At 44.2% G+C, this 14,994-nt stretch overlaps 1 protein-coding gene across 1 annotated transcript in view; it reads left to right on the top strand.

Moving 5' to 3' along the window:
- The first annotated feature begins 3,184 nt into the window (after nt 1-3,184).
- The window catches only part of LOC146772276 (uncharacterized), a 133,491-nt gene continuing 121,681 nt past the window's right edge, over nt 3,185-14,994 (top strand). Inside the window, exon 1 of the mRNA XM_085639888.1 lies at nt 3,185-3,337. Within this exon, the coding sequence (XP_085496014.1) occupies nt 3,295-3,337 (43 nt within the window). The 5' untranslated portion in view covers nt 3,185-3,294. The remainder of the gene's footprint in view (nt 3,338-14,994) is intronic.

The raw sequence follows: 14,994 nt of genomic DNA on the forward strand, positions 1-14,994 counted from the left end.
AAGCCATCGAGAGTGCAGAATGGCTCACACCACTGGTGGTCGCCCAGAAACCCAATGATAAGGTGCGCCTGTGTGTGGATTTGAGGGAGCTCAACAAGAACATCTTGGTGGATAAGTTCCCGCTACCCCGGATAAACGAGATGTTGGCGAAAACAAAGGGAGTCAAGTGGTTCTCAACAGTGGATCTCACCTCCGCGTACCACCAAATTGCGCTGCATGCAACTTGCAACCACCTGACATCGTTCATCACGCCTTTCGGCTGTTACAAGTTTCTCAGGATGCCGTTCAGCCTAGCCTCAGCCGCCGCGGTATTCCAAAAGCTCATGCACCGGCTGTTCCAGAAGGTGGAAGGAGTTCAGTACTTCCAGGACGACATCCTCGTCATGGGGAAATCGAAGGAAGACCACGACGAGAAACTGCACACCGTTTTGGCGATACTAGCACACAATGGTCTCACCGCCGAATGGGAAAAATGCAGATTTGGAATGGGATCAGTGACGTACCTGGGCCATGAAATCAGCGGAAGGGGAATAGAACCGAAACGAGCGAACGTTGCTGCCATCAAAGAAGCGCCTACACCCAAAAGGAAGGAAGATGTTTGTTCCTTCCTAGGCATGGCGGAGTTCTATAGTAAGTTTGTCCCTCACTTCGCATCAAAAATGCACCACTTGAGACAGCTCTTGAAAGAAAAGAACTCCTTCAAGTGGACGCACGAAGAGCAAGAAGAATTTGGAAAGCTAAAACACGACATTTGTACAGCCATTCCCCTTGAGGGGTTCAACCAAGAAGCCTTCTCCATACTAACCACCGACGCCAGTGACAAGGGACTGGGTGTGATGTTAATGCAGAGATCCCAAAACGGAGAAGTCACCACGGTCAGTTTTGCCTCGCGGTCCTTAGCGTTCAACGAGGAGAAATTAATTGTGATAGAGAAAGAAATGCTGGCAACCGTCTGGGCCATGGAACGGTTAAGACAGTTTCTTTGGGGTTTGAAGTTTCTGCTCCGCACGGATCACAAACCGTTGGTGAAAGTTCTGACCTCAAGCGGACATGCTCATGCGACCCCCCACATCACGAAGATGACCCTGAGACTGTTGGATTACGTGTACGATGTGGAGTACCTCCCAGGGTCCAAAAACAAGGTAGCCGACTTTTTGAGCAGAGCAGCCGCAATGGAGCCAGCGGAAGACCAAGTGTCCTCAGAATGGGAAGAATACATGGTGGCAATCACACAAGACCATGAAGGAGCAGTCAGCGCACAAGAGTGGGAAGAAGCGTACGCAGCTGACAAGACCCTAGGAGCAGTGAAGAGTTACGTAACCCAAGGATGGCCAGACAAGAAAGAAGCACCTTAACAGTGAGTTGAGGAAATACTGGGAAGTCCGGGAGGAACTATCCATCGGTGACAATGCAGTGTTCCTACTGAGAGGGGATAAAGTAGTCCCACCGCAACCCTTGGTGAGCCATCTTCTGACCATTCTACACAAAGGACATCTTGGGGTCATGAAGACCAAGGCGAGAGCGAAGCAGGCATACTGGTGGCCAGCAATGGACGGGCAACTGCAGAGGCACGTCAGAACGTGTGAACTGTGCAGTAGGGCAGACAAAACGCAAGTATTATTACGCCCGCCACTAAGGAAGTTCACCGGTCTGTCCAGCCCGTGGGAAATGCTTTCCGTGGACATACTGGGTCCCATTCTGAATGCGGAAGGGGTACCCAAATACGCCATAGTATTAGTAGACAGATCCTCTAAATGGCCTGAGGTGGAAGTATGTGAAACGGTAGACACCGAGACTGTGCTAGCCTTCCTCACGACCATATTCCTGAGGGAAGGAATCCCAAAGGTGATAACCTGCGACAATGGTCCACAATTTGTGTCAGCAAGATGGAACTCATTCATGAACAGAAATGGAATAGAGGTCAAACACACGCCAGTCTACCACCCGGCAGGGAACGGACTAGCAACGAGGTTTAACCGGGTAATCATGGGGTCGGTACAAGCAGCGATAAGCGCAGGACTTAACTGGGAAAAGGAGCTCCAACGCATGCTGTGGGCATATCGTATCATCCCGACTAACACCGGGTACAGTCCATTCAAAATCCTCCGTGGGCGTGATCCTTTCACAAAGGACAATTTAGCATGGAAACAACTCCTTGTACAAAGCAGATGGTCGCCAGCGGGGGTAAGACGCAACATGGACAAGGCGCAAGCCTTATACACCGAGTACTATAACAAACAACGCAACGTCAAGGAGATAACCCTAGAAAAGGGAGAGTGGGTGAGAGTGAAACAAGCTACTCTGAAGAAGAAAGGAGACAGTAAATTCAATCCACCATTACAAGTGGTAGAACCCTACACCAGGTCGGCCCTGTGGAGTGACGGGAAGATATGGTCGCAGGACAGGATGGCGAAGTGCAACAAAATCATGAAGTGGGAAGATCCGGAGGACAGAAGGTTACCGATCTCAGAGGAAGGAGTTGAGCCTGAGGTAGACAGGGGGCTGGAGAATGGAGAGCAAGGGCCTGCCACTCCCAAGAGAGGTAGGGAAGATCATGGTGCATCAGGAGGAAGCGGAGAAGGAGAAACGACCATACAAGGTACCCCAAAGAACTCGGGTGTCAGAGCAAGGGAGAGAGAAGCGGAAGCAGGCGGAGAACTCCCGACAGGAGACCAAAGAACTGCTCAGGTCCCGAAACAGAACTTTACTAGATTGGGCAGAGTGATCAAGATGCCGAGGAGGTTTGAAGACTTTGACACACGAAGCAAGTAAGACTGTAAATGTTTATGCCAGCTGTTGGCCCTGTTGTTGGTGGATCTACAGGGGGGGAGATATGTAGCGACGCGCTCTAGTGTTTGCGAGCGCGCTCCGGGGTATGCCGGCCAGATCGCCGCGAGGCTCCCGGCACTCGGGGCAATAGAGTTATGTAGACACCTCACACATGCCTGCTGTGTCTTTCTTGGGGCAGGAATTCACTACAGATATTAATATTTACATAGCATAAAACTACGCTTTCTAGTTAAGTGTCCTCTTGACATATTTTGATAAGCAAATGAACACACTGTTTGCTGTGTATGTGTTGGTTTATTCACAGTGTGGTGAAAAGGCAGCAAGACTCGTCCAAGATGGCCGGTGCTTTCCGTGTGAGATGAGAGTTGCGCCTGCGCGTCGGTCACTAGTGTTGCTGCTCACTTCCTATACCCTCAGCGCTGGTGTGCGCTACCCATTGGACGCCCGTGCGCATGCGCAGTGTGTGGCGGAGGCGCGCTTCCGTCTGTAGTGGAAGCGTACCGGATGCAGGGGGTTGCAACGACCTGCGGGTCCCCGGCTCTCCGAGGTGAGTCCTCGGTCCTAGCTTCGTGGCGGGGAAGTCCCGAGCACAGGGCTGCTGTAGCTCTACGAGCCCCTTGAGCTGAGCTAGGGCAGGCACTGGCCTGGTCGTCCTGGGTAACCGTTTGACACTACACAACATCCATCAGTAGAATGTTTACAAAGGACAGTGGAGGTTTGTGCCTCAAGGCGGTCTAGAGTCTGCTTATATGGTATTTGTATGACCCTGACCTAGTGTAGCATTGTGGCACTCAAGCTGTCTGTAGACATTACAGATGTGATTATATATATCTGTTTGGAGACATTACAGATGTGGTATATATATCCCCCGTGCATTATAAGGACATCATAAGGTACCAGGGTGTTCCATGACTATATAGCGAGAGATACAACGCAGAGTGTCTTTATTATGTCATGGAACTCTAAGGTTACATGTATATAATATTCTTTTTATGTGATGCGGAGGGTATTTTGTTGCTTATAATAAGTGGTCACAACATCACCCTTCGCTATACCGCTTAAAACCTTAATGGCCTGTGCTTTCATGTTCATTGCAAAGCGGTTTTTGCATTCATGTTCATTGCAGACAGAAAGAATGAAAGCAGAATCTGTAACACAAAATTAAACCTATTAAATAGCGGTCATTTTGAAAAAAGACATTAGGTTAGAAAAATGCTGTACACCAGAAAGTGTTGAAACATGTAGAGATTCTGCCTTTCCTGTGGAGACCTATCCTGTGTAAATATAATTATCGCCATTACTTTCTCGTTTCTAATGATCACTTCTTGTTTTAAAACAATATAGCAGAAGACAAAAATAAATCCCATTCATTTTTTCCTTGTTTAAACTGCAGCTTTAATTATGCCATCTGACCTACCTTTCACCCTTGTTGTTGGGTCTGGCAAAGGGCATTGTGACACCAGAATCATACTGTAATAACTGTTGAGCAGCCACATTATATATGATACATGTCTAGCGACATCACAAGTCTCCTGTATTAAGAAAATTTGAGACAGGATTTTATAGTGAGATTACAAACTCCCTTTTATTTTATAGAGCATACTACCAAGGGTGTGGTGCTGGAGTGATTGCTCGCATGAGTAGCATGCTAGCACTGTGTAGCATGTGTGGTTAGTAGAGTGTTGTCTTACTATTGAGTTTATGTGAACAGTGTTTTCATGTCTTTGGTGATGATACGAGAGCTACATTTATGATATTGGGTCGCCGTGTTTACCACGGAAGTGAAAGGAATTAGTGTGAATGCTGTAGATTTGGGTGTGGAGATCAGTTGGCAGCATTTGTTAGCTCTATAAAGGTCCCTCTGTTGTATTTGTAGTTATTATAAGAGATTCAATCCCGGTTTCTGTATTGGTTCCTGCATAAAGGTTGTTCCCGCTGCAGTCTTGTAAAATGGTGGTTACAGTGATGTGTGGTTGTAGTATGATCTGTTTGGGAAGAGTTGTGTAAGGGATGTATGAGGTCCGTATGTGAGTTGTGGTCTGATGGTGATGCACATCTTGTTCTTTTCATTGTTAGATAAGGCGTTGCGGATTTCACAGCTTCAGTCTTTATGCTGGACAGAGCTACATGGCAAAAATTTCCTTCAGTTGGGCTGAAACATAACCTTTATTAAAATAGATGGCAGAGCGAATGATTGCTTTTCCCACATTTGTTTGCTCGTAGTGAACTCAAACTCACTCTTTCTCTCTCTTTGTGAGGACTTGGACTTTCTGGTGAAAGTAAATGCATTATTGTTATGTACAGTAGATGGAATGCTGGCACGCTTGTTTTTATAAACTGTGGTACTGAAATGTCAACCTGTCCAATCAGCCTTGTTACACACACACATACACGTGTGTATATGTATGTGTATATATATTTATTTGTCTGCGTCTTCATTTTTCTCCTGATGCCATTGTATGCACTGGACGAGTGAGCCACATTGTGGACTTTCTCTGACGAGTAAGCCACATTGTGGTCTCTCCCTCCCCTTCTGGTGAAAGTAACCTTAGCAAAGTGTGTATGTGTATATATATATATATATATATATATATATATATATATATATATATATATATATTCACACCCCCCTTTCTCCTGATGCCGTTGTATACGATGGGCAAATCAGCTACATCATGGATTTTCTCACATAAGAAAGCCACATTATGGACACACTCTCCTCTCCTCCCCCCCCCCCCCCCCCCCATGACCCCTTTCTGGTGAAAGTAACCTTAGCAAATTACATTCTCAGTTTGTATCTATGACAATAATGTAAAGGATCACGTATAACATTGATGACCTTGGTGAAGCTTCAGGCAATGACCTTTTCCTCCACATATACTGGAGGATACTGAAATAGAATTCTTTTGTACTCATTTACCAGAGTTAAAACAATTCAGATAATGGTCTTTCAGCATGCTTTTTGTTTTTATACATTTAATCGGCTATATAGGATAGGATAGGATATGTGTTTGTAGAGCGCTCGTATGCCTGTATACCTGTATATCTATACAGGTATAAAGTCCACATCTCTCTGTACACAAATTCATAATAAGTCAGTGTCTGATTTTTAGAAGTACTGTATTTCATATTTATCCAACCTCTCTTCAATTGCATTTTTCTTATTCTTGTATCATATTCTGATGCCAGAAATGGCTTTGTATAAAGTAGACAAGCCCATAGTTTGACAAATTTGATTCAGATGATTGCCTTTCTGACAGTGAATCAAACATGAATATTATATACTGATCCTAATTAAAAACCACTGAAGAAAAACAAGCATTGTTAAAGCCTATAAATCTCGCTTTTGGGACCTACTGGTTTTGCCAGTGGTTTTAGCTATTAGTAAAGCATCGCCAGTGCATTGGGGCATGACTATAGAATAAAGAAAAAAATGCTTTTGATGTATCGCATCATTTTGTAGGCTCGCACTCCACAGATGGGCAACTGAACTAGCATTTGCAATGCAAAAGGTCTTGCATTTACGAGAGTTTGAGCTATTGGCATTGTAAATGACAATGCCTTTTATTTATGTGTTAGTTATTAAAACATATAAATTAAAGGCGTTGTTATTTACAATGCCAATAGCTTTAACTCTAGCAAATGCGAGACATTTTGCATTGCAAATGCTTTTGGCGCCCGTGCTATTAAATTTTTGAAAAAGCGTAAGAGAGAGTGTGTCGCTAATTTAAACAAGCATTTGCAATGCAATGGGTCTCGCATTTACGCGAGCTTGAGCTACTGACATTGCAAATTAAAATGCTTTTTATTTTTGTTTTTAAAACATAAATAGCTTAATCTCGCGTAAATGAGAGACCTATTGCATTGCAAATGCTTGTTTGTTATGTAAAACCACACATTGCACTAGCAGATACGTGCATTGTGCAAGAACAGAATGTCATCACTCACAGTTTGGCGGCCAATGGCCAGAGTGGTCTAAGCCTGTGCGCCAGGCTGTAAGCTTTGATGGGCAGATGTAAAATATGAATGCCACTACATCACTACAGCAGATGAATGGATGGAGAGAGCTAATGCAACTCCATTGTAAGTATGTATAGCGTATATATTTTTGTTAAAAAAAATGTCTTGGTTAGCGCCAAACCGACAAAACAGTACATAATAGCCACAACAATTATTACATGCTGAACCAGACGTCAGTCTGAGATGGTAACCCAGAAGCAAGTTGACTGCGCTAGAAGGCTGTACTACAGGCATAATATGGTTTCCCTCTACCCCTCATCACCTTTGCCCCTCCGCCGTGAAAGCAGCATTATAAATTTTCCCTGTGCCTGTACTTTTAAATAGTTGCGCTATTTGTCTGGTGAAATCACTGATATTTTCTGGCCTTCTTTTGTTTTGTTTAATTTTTTTATGCAAATGCAACTTACACCATTAATTTGAATCCAGCCACTTATTTAACTTTACAATGCCGCCTTTTTGTTTGTTTTTTCGTCAATGAGTAGCTCCAAAAGAAATGTTGCGCACAAGTTACACCAAAAAGAATAAAGGAATATATAATCAGCGACACTGAGCACAATAAAAAAAAAAAACATAGGTGTGATAGAGGTTGGTGAGTAAGAGGTTGAAATGAAACCAAAACGCCTCCACCAAATTCCGAGAAAAAATATAGAATTGACTTTCATGTCAATGTCAAAACAGTTATTTACCTCCCTACCTTCAAATACACGTTGCCGCAACGATTTCGCCATTTTACTTTCTGAAGGTGCATTATTGGTCTGGAGCCGTGATTCAATTTAGCTGCAACCAGTCATTTGTCTGAACCTGTGGCAGTCCAGCGGGAGAATGCCACATAATGACAAGGCCACACGTAATTGAGAACTAGAAATGTAAAACAGCGCAGTCAAGGAAGCTACACCAGATCCTTCATCAACTTTTCCAAGAAGACTGAAGCAATACTCTGAAACACACTCCTTGAGTGGTAGCACACCTGCTGCACTGTACTATTCCAGAAATTAAATGCCACCTGCAAGGTATGTAACTCAGTTTTTCCCAAGGTAACCTTACATATTTTGTCTTCCTCCTTACTGTATCGCCTAAGAATATCCCTCCCAGACTCTAGTATTCGCCTGTGGCCTGCCATTACACTGCATTTTATACCACTGCAACCTAAGATCCTACATAACGCACAATACAGTCACCGAATAGCTTATATTTCCAAATCAGTGTTCCCCCACCAAGCATCTGAGCTCCAACGGTGTCCAGATTTTTGACCTAGAGCATGCTTAGAACACAATCACATGTATGTACGTGCTTGGAAGACCAAAGAATGTGGAATTTTTAGGTTTGTGAAAGTTCTTAGGGATTGTTAGTAAAGCCCTTGGCACGGTCATGGTACGGCACTCATCAGCACTATCTTGTCAGAAGTACCATTACCCGCTTTATGAACCACAGCCTCTGGAAACCAAACATCTCAGTGCAGCCCAAGAGTCCATAGCTGAATGCCCTGGGCGCCATGCACTTGATTGCCCAGTTACTCCATAGGCTCATGCCCTGCTGCCCCATAGCAGGTGTTTTCTATAACTCTGTGCTCTGCTATCCAAGTGTATATTTTGCCCTTAATGTTCAAAAGTATCACCTACTGCACCTCTTGGGCCCAGGAGTGCTAGGCTATCACACCTTTTCCTGGACGTTCCAGTGTAATGCATCCCTTATTCCCTAGAATTGAGCTGCAAATAAAGCCACTGCACTGTATACACATATTAGCATACACAATTTAAGGATATCTGGGCTGTCGTTCTGGCAGTTCATTTTTCAGCTCCTCGGGGGAGATATCCTTAAAAAAAAAAGAGTGGAAAAATATTAAGGTATTGGGAAAAAATGCAACCGAGTGATGAATGCCAGCGACAAAATGGAAAATCTAGACAAATGGTAGAAAAATACACAAGAGTGAAAGAATGTTAAGGAAATGCACAAATATGAGGAGGGAGGAATAAAAGGAGTGCAATAGTAGGATAAAATGAGTGAGCTATAGAGGTGTAGTGATTTATTTTTTCTAAAAAAAATACAAAGTTCACCCAGACAGGAATCATTCAACAGGACTCCTCCAAGATTTAAACAATGGCAGGTGAAACACAGCTTTGTTTCAGGAAAGGAAAAGCGAACAGGTTTGAAAACAAAATGATTAAATTCGCCTTCTGACACACCTCTGCGAATTTTTAAGAAAGGTATCCTGTCCAGCAGGGCGGGCTGTGACGTGGGGCTCCTCAAGGAAAAGAGCAGAGGTGGCTACGCTGGAAGCTGCGGCGATAGGACAGGACAATGGCTGAGGAAAATGGCGCTTCCGGAGGAAGTCATAGCAGCTATAGTGGCTGAGAAGGAGGTGGGATAGGAAAGGGTGGTAGCCATGGCCGTAGGATGATCGCTGCGGGAAGGTAGTGAAAGGGAGAAAGTGGCAGTAACTAGGTCGAGAACATAGGCGATCTGGGAAGGTGGCGGTAGCAGGGTTGAGAAGAGCACAACAAAAGGAGAAGAAAGGTACATTTAGAGAAGAAGGTAACAGTGGCTCGGAGGAAGGTGGCAGCTAAGGTAGAAGAAAGCAGTAGGGAAATAATTATGCCACTTGTAGGATGTAGAGGCGTTTTCAGAAGAAAAACTGCAGTATTAATAGCAGTGAAGACTGAACAGAGTGGATTAAAGGAAGAATGGAATGACATTAAAAGAGAGGAAGATAAAAACCTTATGAAAGAAGAAAACAAGAAAGGAAGAAGTTTGAGCGGAGGAAGGAAAGGCAGAAAGTAAGAACAAGCGGCCGCGAAAGTGAGAGTAATTGCGGTAAAGCGCGGCGCGCGCACTTGCACTGTAGCTCTAGGCTGGCCTGGTAGCACTTTTTGGAGCCCTCTCAATAAGTCTCGCCAGACCAGCGCAGGGTCAGGCGAGACCTAAAAAAGAATGTGTCATTGTGTAACGTAACTGGTGCTCATGTAAAGCGCTCCAATACCTTCGGGTTGAGTTTGCGCTATATAAATCTGCAGGAGAAAAAAAACTAATGAAAGAGCCAGATGTCTTTCAATGGTCCGACACACAGGGAGTTTCCTGAACTTTGGAACTGTTCCAGCAATAGACTGGACACCAGTTACACCGTTCTGTTCATAGTACAGAGTATATTTAAGCCGCTCTCCGAGGGTCACCCCAATTCAGTGTTTGATGAACCCTGCCGCAGCGCTCTACTCACCAATCAAAGAGAGGCTGGGAAAGATGCCAGGTCGCCCTTTCTTGCATCTTCAGTCCCCTTTAGATGTCCTCGCGCTTCCTTTGGGCCTTTAAAATCCACCCAGGACACAGCCAAGCATCGATCCCCTCAGCACTGAATGGCACCATCTGCACCTTAAGGGTTTTCACTAGCTATGGCGCCTCATTCAGACCTCTAAGACTAGTGAGACCATTTTTCTGAAAAGACTTATTAGCACTACTCTAGCTTTTGTCAATAGATAAGGCAGCAGTATACTTGGAAAACGGGAATGAACACACAGGTAGCCCTCGTTATATTTACTTACACTAGGCTGTGCGAGTGAGCCCTTGAGGCTGAAATAGTACTTATGTGAGGCGACACTTATTTATTCTGTTTATTTGTGCTTTTCATGGAGGTGGAACGGGCCCCTAAGGGTTTCTTAGTGCTTTTCACATAGATGCATTTAAATACTGTAAAAACAACCTATAAATCCAATTATATTTTGAAAATGAAATGTGCAGAAAACACAAAATAATCATTTCAGGAAAAATAAAGAATCTATAAACATAGAAGAAATACATAGAAGCTAAAGCTGTACACCATACAATGACAACATTATTTAAATCAAAAGGATCAATGCAATGAATTACAGTGAGATAGAAGTTGTCTCACTTGGAGGTGGTGAGGGATGTCTCAATTGGAGGTGGTGTATTCAGGACTATTCTAGGCATTGTTAAAAGAAAATAGTAATACCCCAAGCAACAGAATACATCTCCAGAACCAACTTTTGTTTGTCAGTTGATCCACACTTCAATACGCCCAGCCATAGAACACCCCAACATGTCATCTTTTCACTGGCTTGGGCTGTAGGCCGCAAAGTCAACCCCACGACCCCCATACATTTATATAGCGCCTACTACCTCTGACGAGGCATTGACCCCACGTGCAGGGGAGAGAGCCTACACATAAACCGGAGCATGCCCATGAGCATCCAACATGGAGCTCGTAGCGCTTTGGGACAAGCTTCCCCCCCCCCCCCCCCCCCAAAGCGCTAGGAGTCAAAGTAACTGCAAAGCGTGCACGCTACGAGAACGTGTTATATTATAATCACAAAGTGGGCAAGCGCTATGCATGATGGGATCTGAAGGCCGCACATAATTTAAATTGACAAACTACAAGTTCCAGCATGCACAGTGCTACCTGACTAGAACGCTAGATTTGAAGAGCTGAATCTGTTAAAATCATCCCACAGTTGCGCAAGCAAAAAGAAAAAAACTGCTTCGTCTCAAAAAAGGAAAAAAAGAGTTTAAAAAACCAACAAGGAGGTTAACAAACCCGTTTGTTCAAATAGGGCGTGGTGATGTGATAATCCAGGTAAAAAAATTAATCTGTTTGTTCAGTAGGAATGATATCTTTATTACGTGACAATCTGGAGATCACCGAAGAAGAGCTTTTCCTTAAACGTTAGGGGTAACCCTCAGCGGTAGAGAAAGTCATGGAGAACAACATGCTGCTTTCATTGAAAAAGAGGCAGCGCCCTCGTTACATTCCATACAATAAGGGCTGCCTGAGATGGACCTTTTCTGCAAGTCACGCCCCACTCGGACCTCGGCGGCGTCCTTACGCAACGTTCTCTATATACAAGAAGACGGTCAAATGAAGAACTTACATAAGCGCTATTTTCCCAGGTCACTCAGTGTACCTGCTTCTTCAACAATTCACTCTTTACAATAAAGTATCGCACCCACCCACCCCCGACCAGATACAGTGGCGTGACTGAAAAAGAGCATAGAGCGCCAAGACAAACCAAAAAAAATCATTTGGTGCTTTCACCCCCCCCCCCCCCCCTTCCGATCACGATCAAACATCAAAGCGGCTGTGCGGCCGTGAAAGTGAAAGTAATTGCGGTAAAGCGCGGCGCCCGCGCACATGCACTGGCCTGGTAGCACTTTTTGGAGCCCTCTCAATAAGTCTCGCCAGACCAGCGCATGCGCTGGGTCAGGCGAGACCTAAAAATAGTGCTTGGAGGCTGTAATTAACGTCTTCAGAGTAATAACACATGTAACGTGGGTGTCGCCATGGAAGGTTACAAAATGATACAAGGCGGTACTAAGAAGGGGCTACTAAGCCTATTGACCATAGAACAGCAAAGTTTACAGTAGACAATGACACAAGCCAATGAAAAATATGGGCGGAGCTTAAAGTCCCTACCTGAATACAGCATTCCTCGCAGAGTAGCAATTAGGCTGTCCAGGCTCGACTTAAAAATGACAGTGCTTTTTAGGTCTCGCGACCTGCGTTGCACTGCGCAGCAGTGTTTGCACAGGCAAGAGTCCTTTTGTCCGGGTTTTGAAAATCGACCTGGAAAATGCACACGCTCGTGCGTGTGATTTTACCTTTGCGGCCTGCTATTGGCCTTTCTGTGTGTATTCTTTTGTAAAATAGGCACCAATAGGCCAGAGGCGGGCGCATATCTCCGCCCCTGGCCTATTGGTGTCTATTACGCGCATTTCCTGCCATATGGTTTCAATTATCATGCCCAGACACAGGCGCGATAATTGAAAGCATATGGGCGCGCGTGCGCACCACTTGCGGCTTTGTTTTTAGTAAAGGCGATCGCTTTCGCCTTTCTTTTCCCTCCCCTTTGCCCCCTTGTTTTAAGTTGTAGCATGATTGTGTGATTTACTGTGTGTGTAAGCGAATGCATGTGCGCATCAATGAATGTTTTAATAGTCATTTAACAGTATGTATTTTGTAGCTGTGTTGTAAATGTTATGTGCTGAAAAGATTTAAGATAGAGTTATGCATGTTTCTCTTTTGTTTGTATTGAAGTGGAGAACTTGTAATTTAAATACTTTTTTATTCATGTTATTTTTCGAAGGTCAAAACGACTGTCATGATCACTTCCTCTTAGAATTGTCATTCACTCCGTTCAAAGATAAGGAAGAGAGGAGGTGGTGGGGCTAGACCGGAACATTATGCCCAGCCTACCTGCATGCATGAATAATTAATTATTCCCGGCACACACCGTTGACATCACAAACGAGATGCACAAATCACTCTGAAGTGTGTCTAGCTTCAGCCCCTTGAAAACCACGACCATGTCACCCATTTTGGAAAAAACAATGGCAATTCCACAGTTCTTGGCATATTATTGACTGATTTCCACTCAACCTTCCACCAAACCATGCAAATTTACAATATGTGATCAATCAATCTTTGCTGATATCAAATACAGTGTAACCTAAAACATTAATATGTTCGTTCCAACATTGTAAAGGTTTTATGTTACCTTGTCATCCTTCAAAAGCTTGTTAGGTTCAGTGGGACCATAAAATCAACACTCTACTTTTACAACAATGATGAGTTGTTTAAATGGAGTTATCACAGGGTTAAAGCATTCCTGTGATACTTCCAAAAATACCAGCCTGACTCAGGATATACCTTTCTCTCAATGTGTGCTCAATTTGTAAATGTATGAGTGTCTTGTCGTAAAGTTTTGGGCAGAATCTTAAAAAGGTGCCATCAAATGTCGGGTGAGCTAAACAACAAGGCTGCATGGTTTCCACCTCATGCCTTTTTCATCCACCACCTGACACTCTGTGCGCACTTACATCAGTCTTTCCGGTTCTATTTCATCCCAGCTTTCTTTTATGTCAATGTTTTTCCTTAGTCTCCTCCTTCTTTCCATCTCTTGCTTGCTCTGTGTCAGTTTGTTGAAGATAAATAAGTGCTCTTGCCCAGATTTTGGTACCGGTGAGGCCCACCGGCAACCACTGGCTCAAATTAAGCACTGATCTCGTTGTTTCCAGTCTCCAGGAGCCAGCGTCATTCTATACACCCTGCTTAGGTCCTAGTTCTTTTTATGGGTATATCACACCAGGACTCACAGAGACAGAACAAATCTATCCAGCCGGGATATGCTGAGGCTGGAAGCCAACATGCACCAGCACAAGCTGTGTGTAGTTGTGTGTGGTTGTGTGGGTGGCTGTGGTTGTGTGGTTGTGGTTGTGTGGTTGTGTGTGTGTGGTTGTGTGTGTGGTGATTGTGTGTGTGGTGATTGTGTGTGTGGTGATTGTGTGTGTGGTGATTGTGTGTATGGTGATTGTGTGTGTGGTGGTTGTGGTGTTGTGTTTGGTGTGTGTGGTGGTTATGTGTGTGGTTGTGGTGGTTATGTGTGTGGTTGTGGTGGTAATGTGTGTGGTTGTGGTGGTAATGTGTGTGGTTGTGGTGGTAATGTGTGTGGTTGTGGTGGTTGTGTGTGTGTTGTGTTTGTGGTGGTGTGTGTGGTTGGGCGTGGTTGTGTGATTACACATCACATAATTACACTGTATTCAATACAACATAAATACACTCCACATACCACTCAGTACTACATAATTGCACGTCACATAATTACTCTCTACTTAATGCAAGATAAATACACTCCACACAATACCACTCTGTGCCACATAATAACACACATAATTACACTGTACTCAATGCAACATAAATACACACCTTTCACTCAAGTTCGTGCTATATATAAAAAAAAATTGCAATGCAAAAGGTCTTACATTACTGAATCTTTGAGCTGCTATTGGTGTTGCATTATTATTAGCAATGCCAACAGCTCAAACTTTAATAATGCGAGACCTATTGCATTGAAAATGCTTGTTAATTTATTTTTAGTTACTGATCTGAGTTCAATGGGTAAGCAACAATAATGTGTGAAAGCGTTTTTTTTTTGTGGGTGGTGGCGGAAAGCCACACTCTGGAGGGAAGGATCAGTGGGGGGGGGGGGGGGGGGGTGGAGAAACACCGGGGCGCAGGTGGACACTCATACAAAAACGTGAAGCAACAGGGGATAAGGACCACGGGCAAGAAGCAATGCAGGGGTAGTAGTACACTGGTGAGGGAAAGTAATATGGGGTGCTATGGAGAGGCATCGAGAAGCACACGAAAGAGACAGTTGAAGAAAACATGCTCTCTGGTAC

Source organism: Triturus cristatus, chromosome 12 (assembly GCF_964204655.1).
Source record: "Triturus cristatus chromosome 12, aTriCri1.1, whole genome shotgun sequence".
Lineage (NCBI taxonomy): Eukaryota > Metazoa > Chordata > Amphibia > Caudata > Salamandridae > Triturus > Triturus cristatus.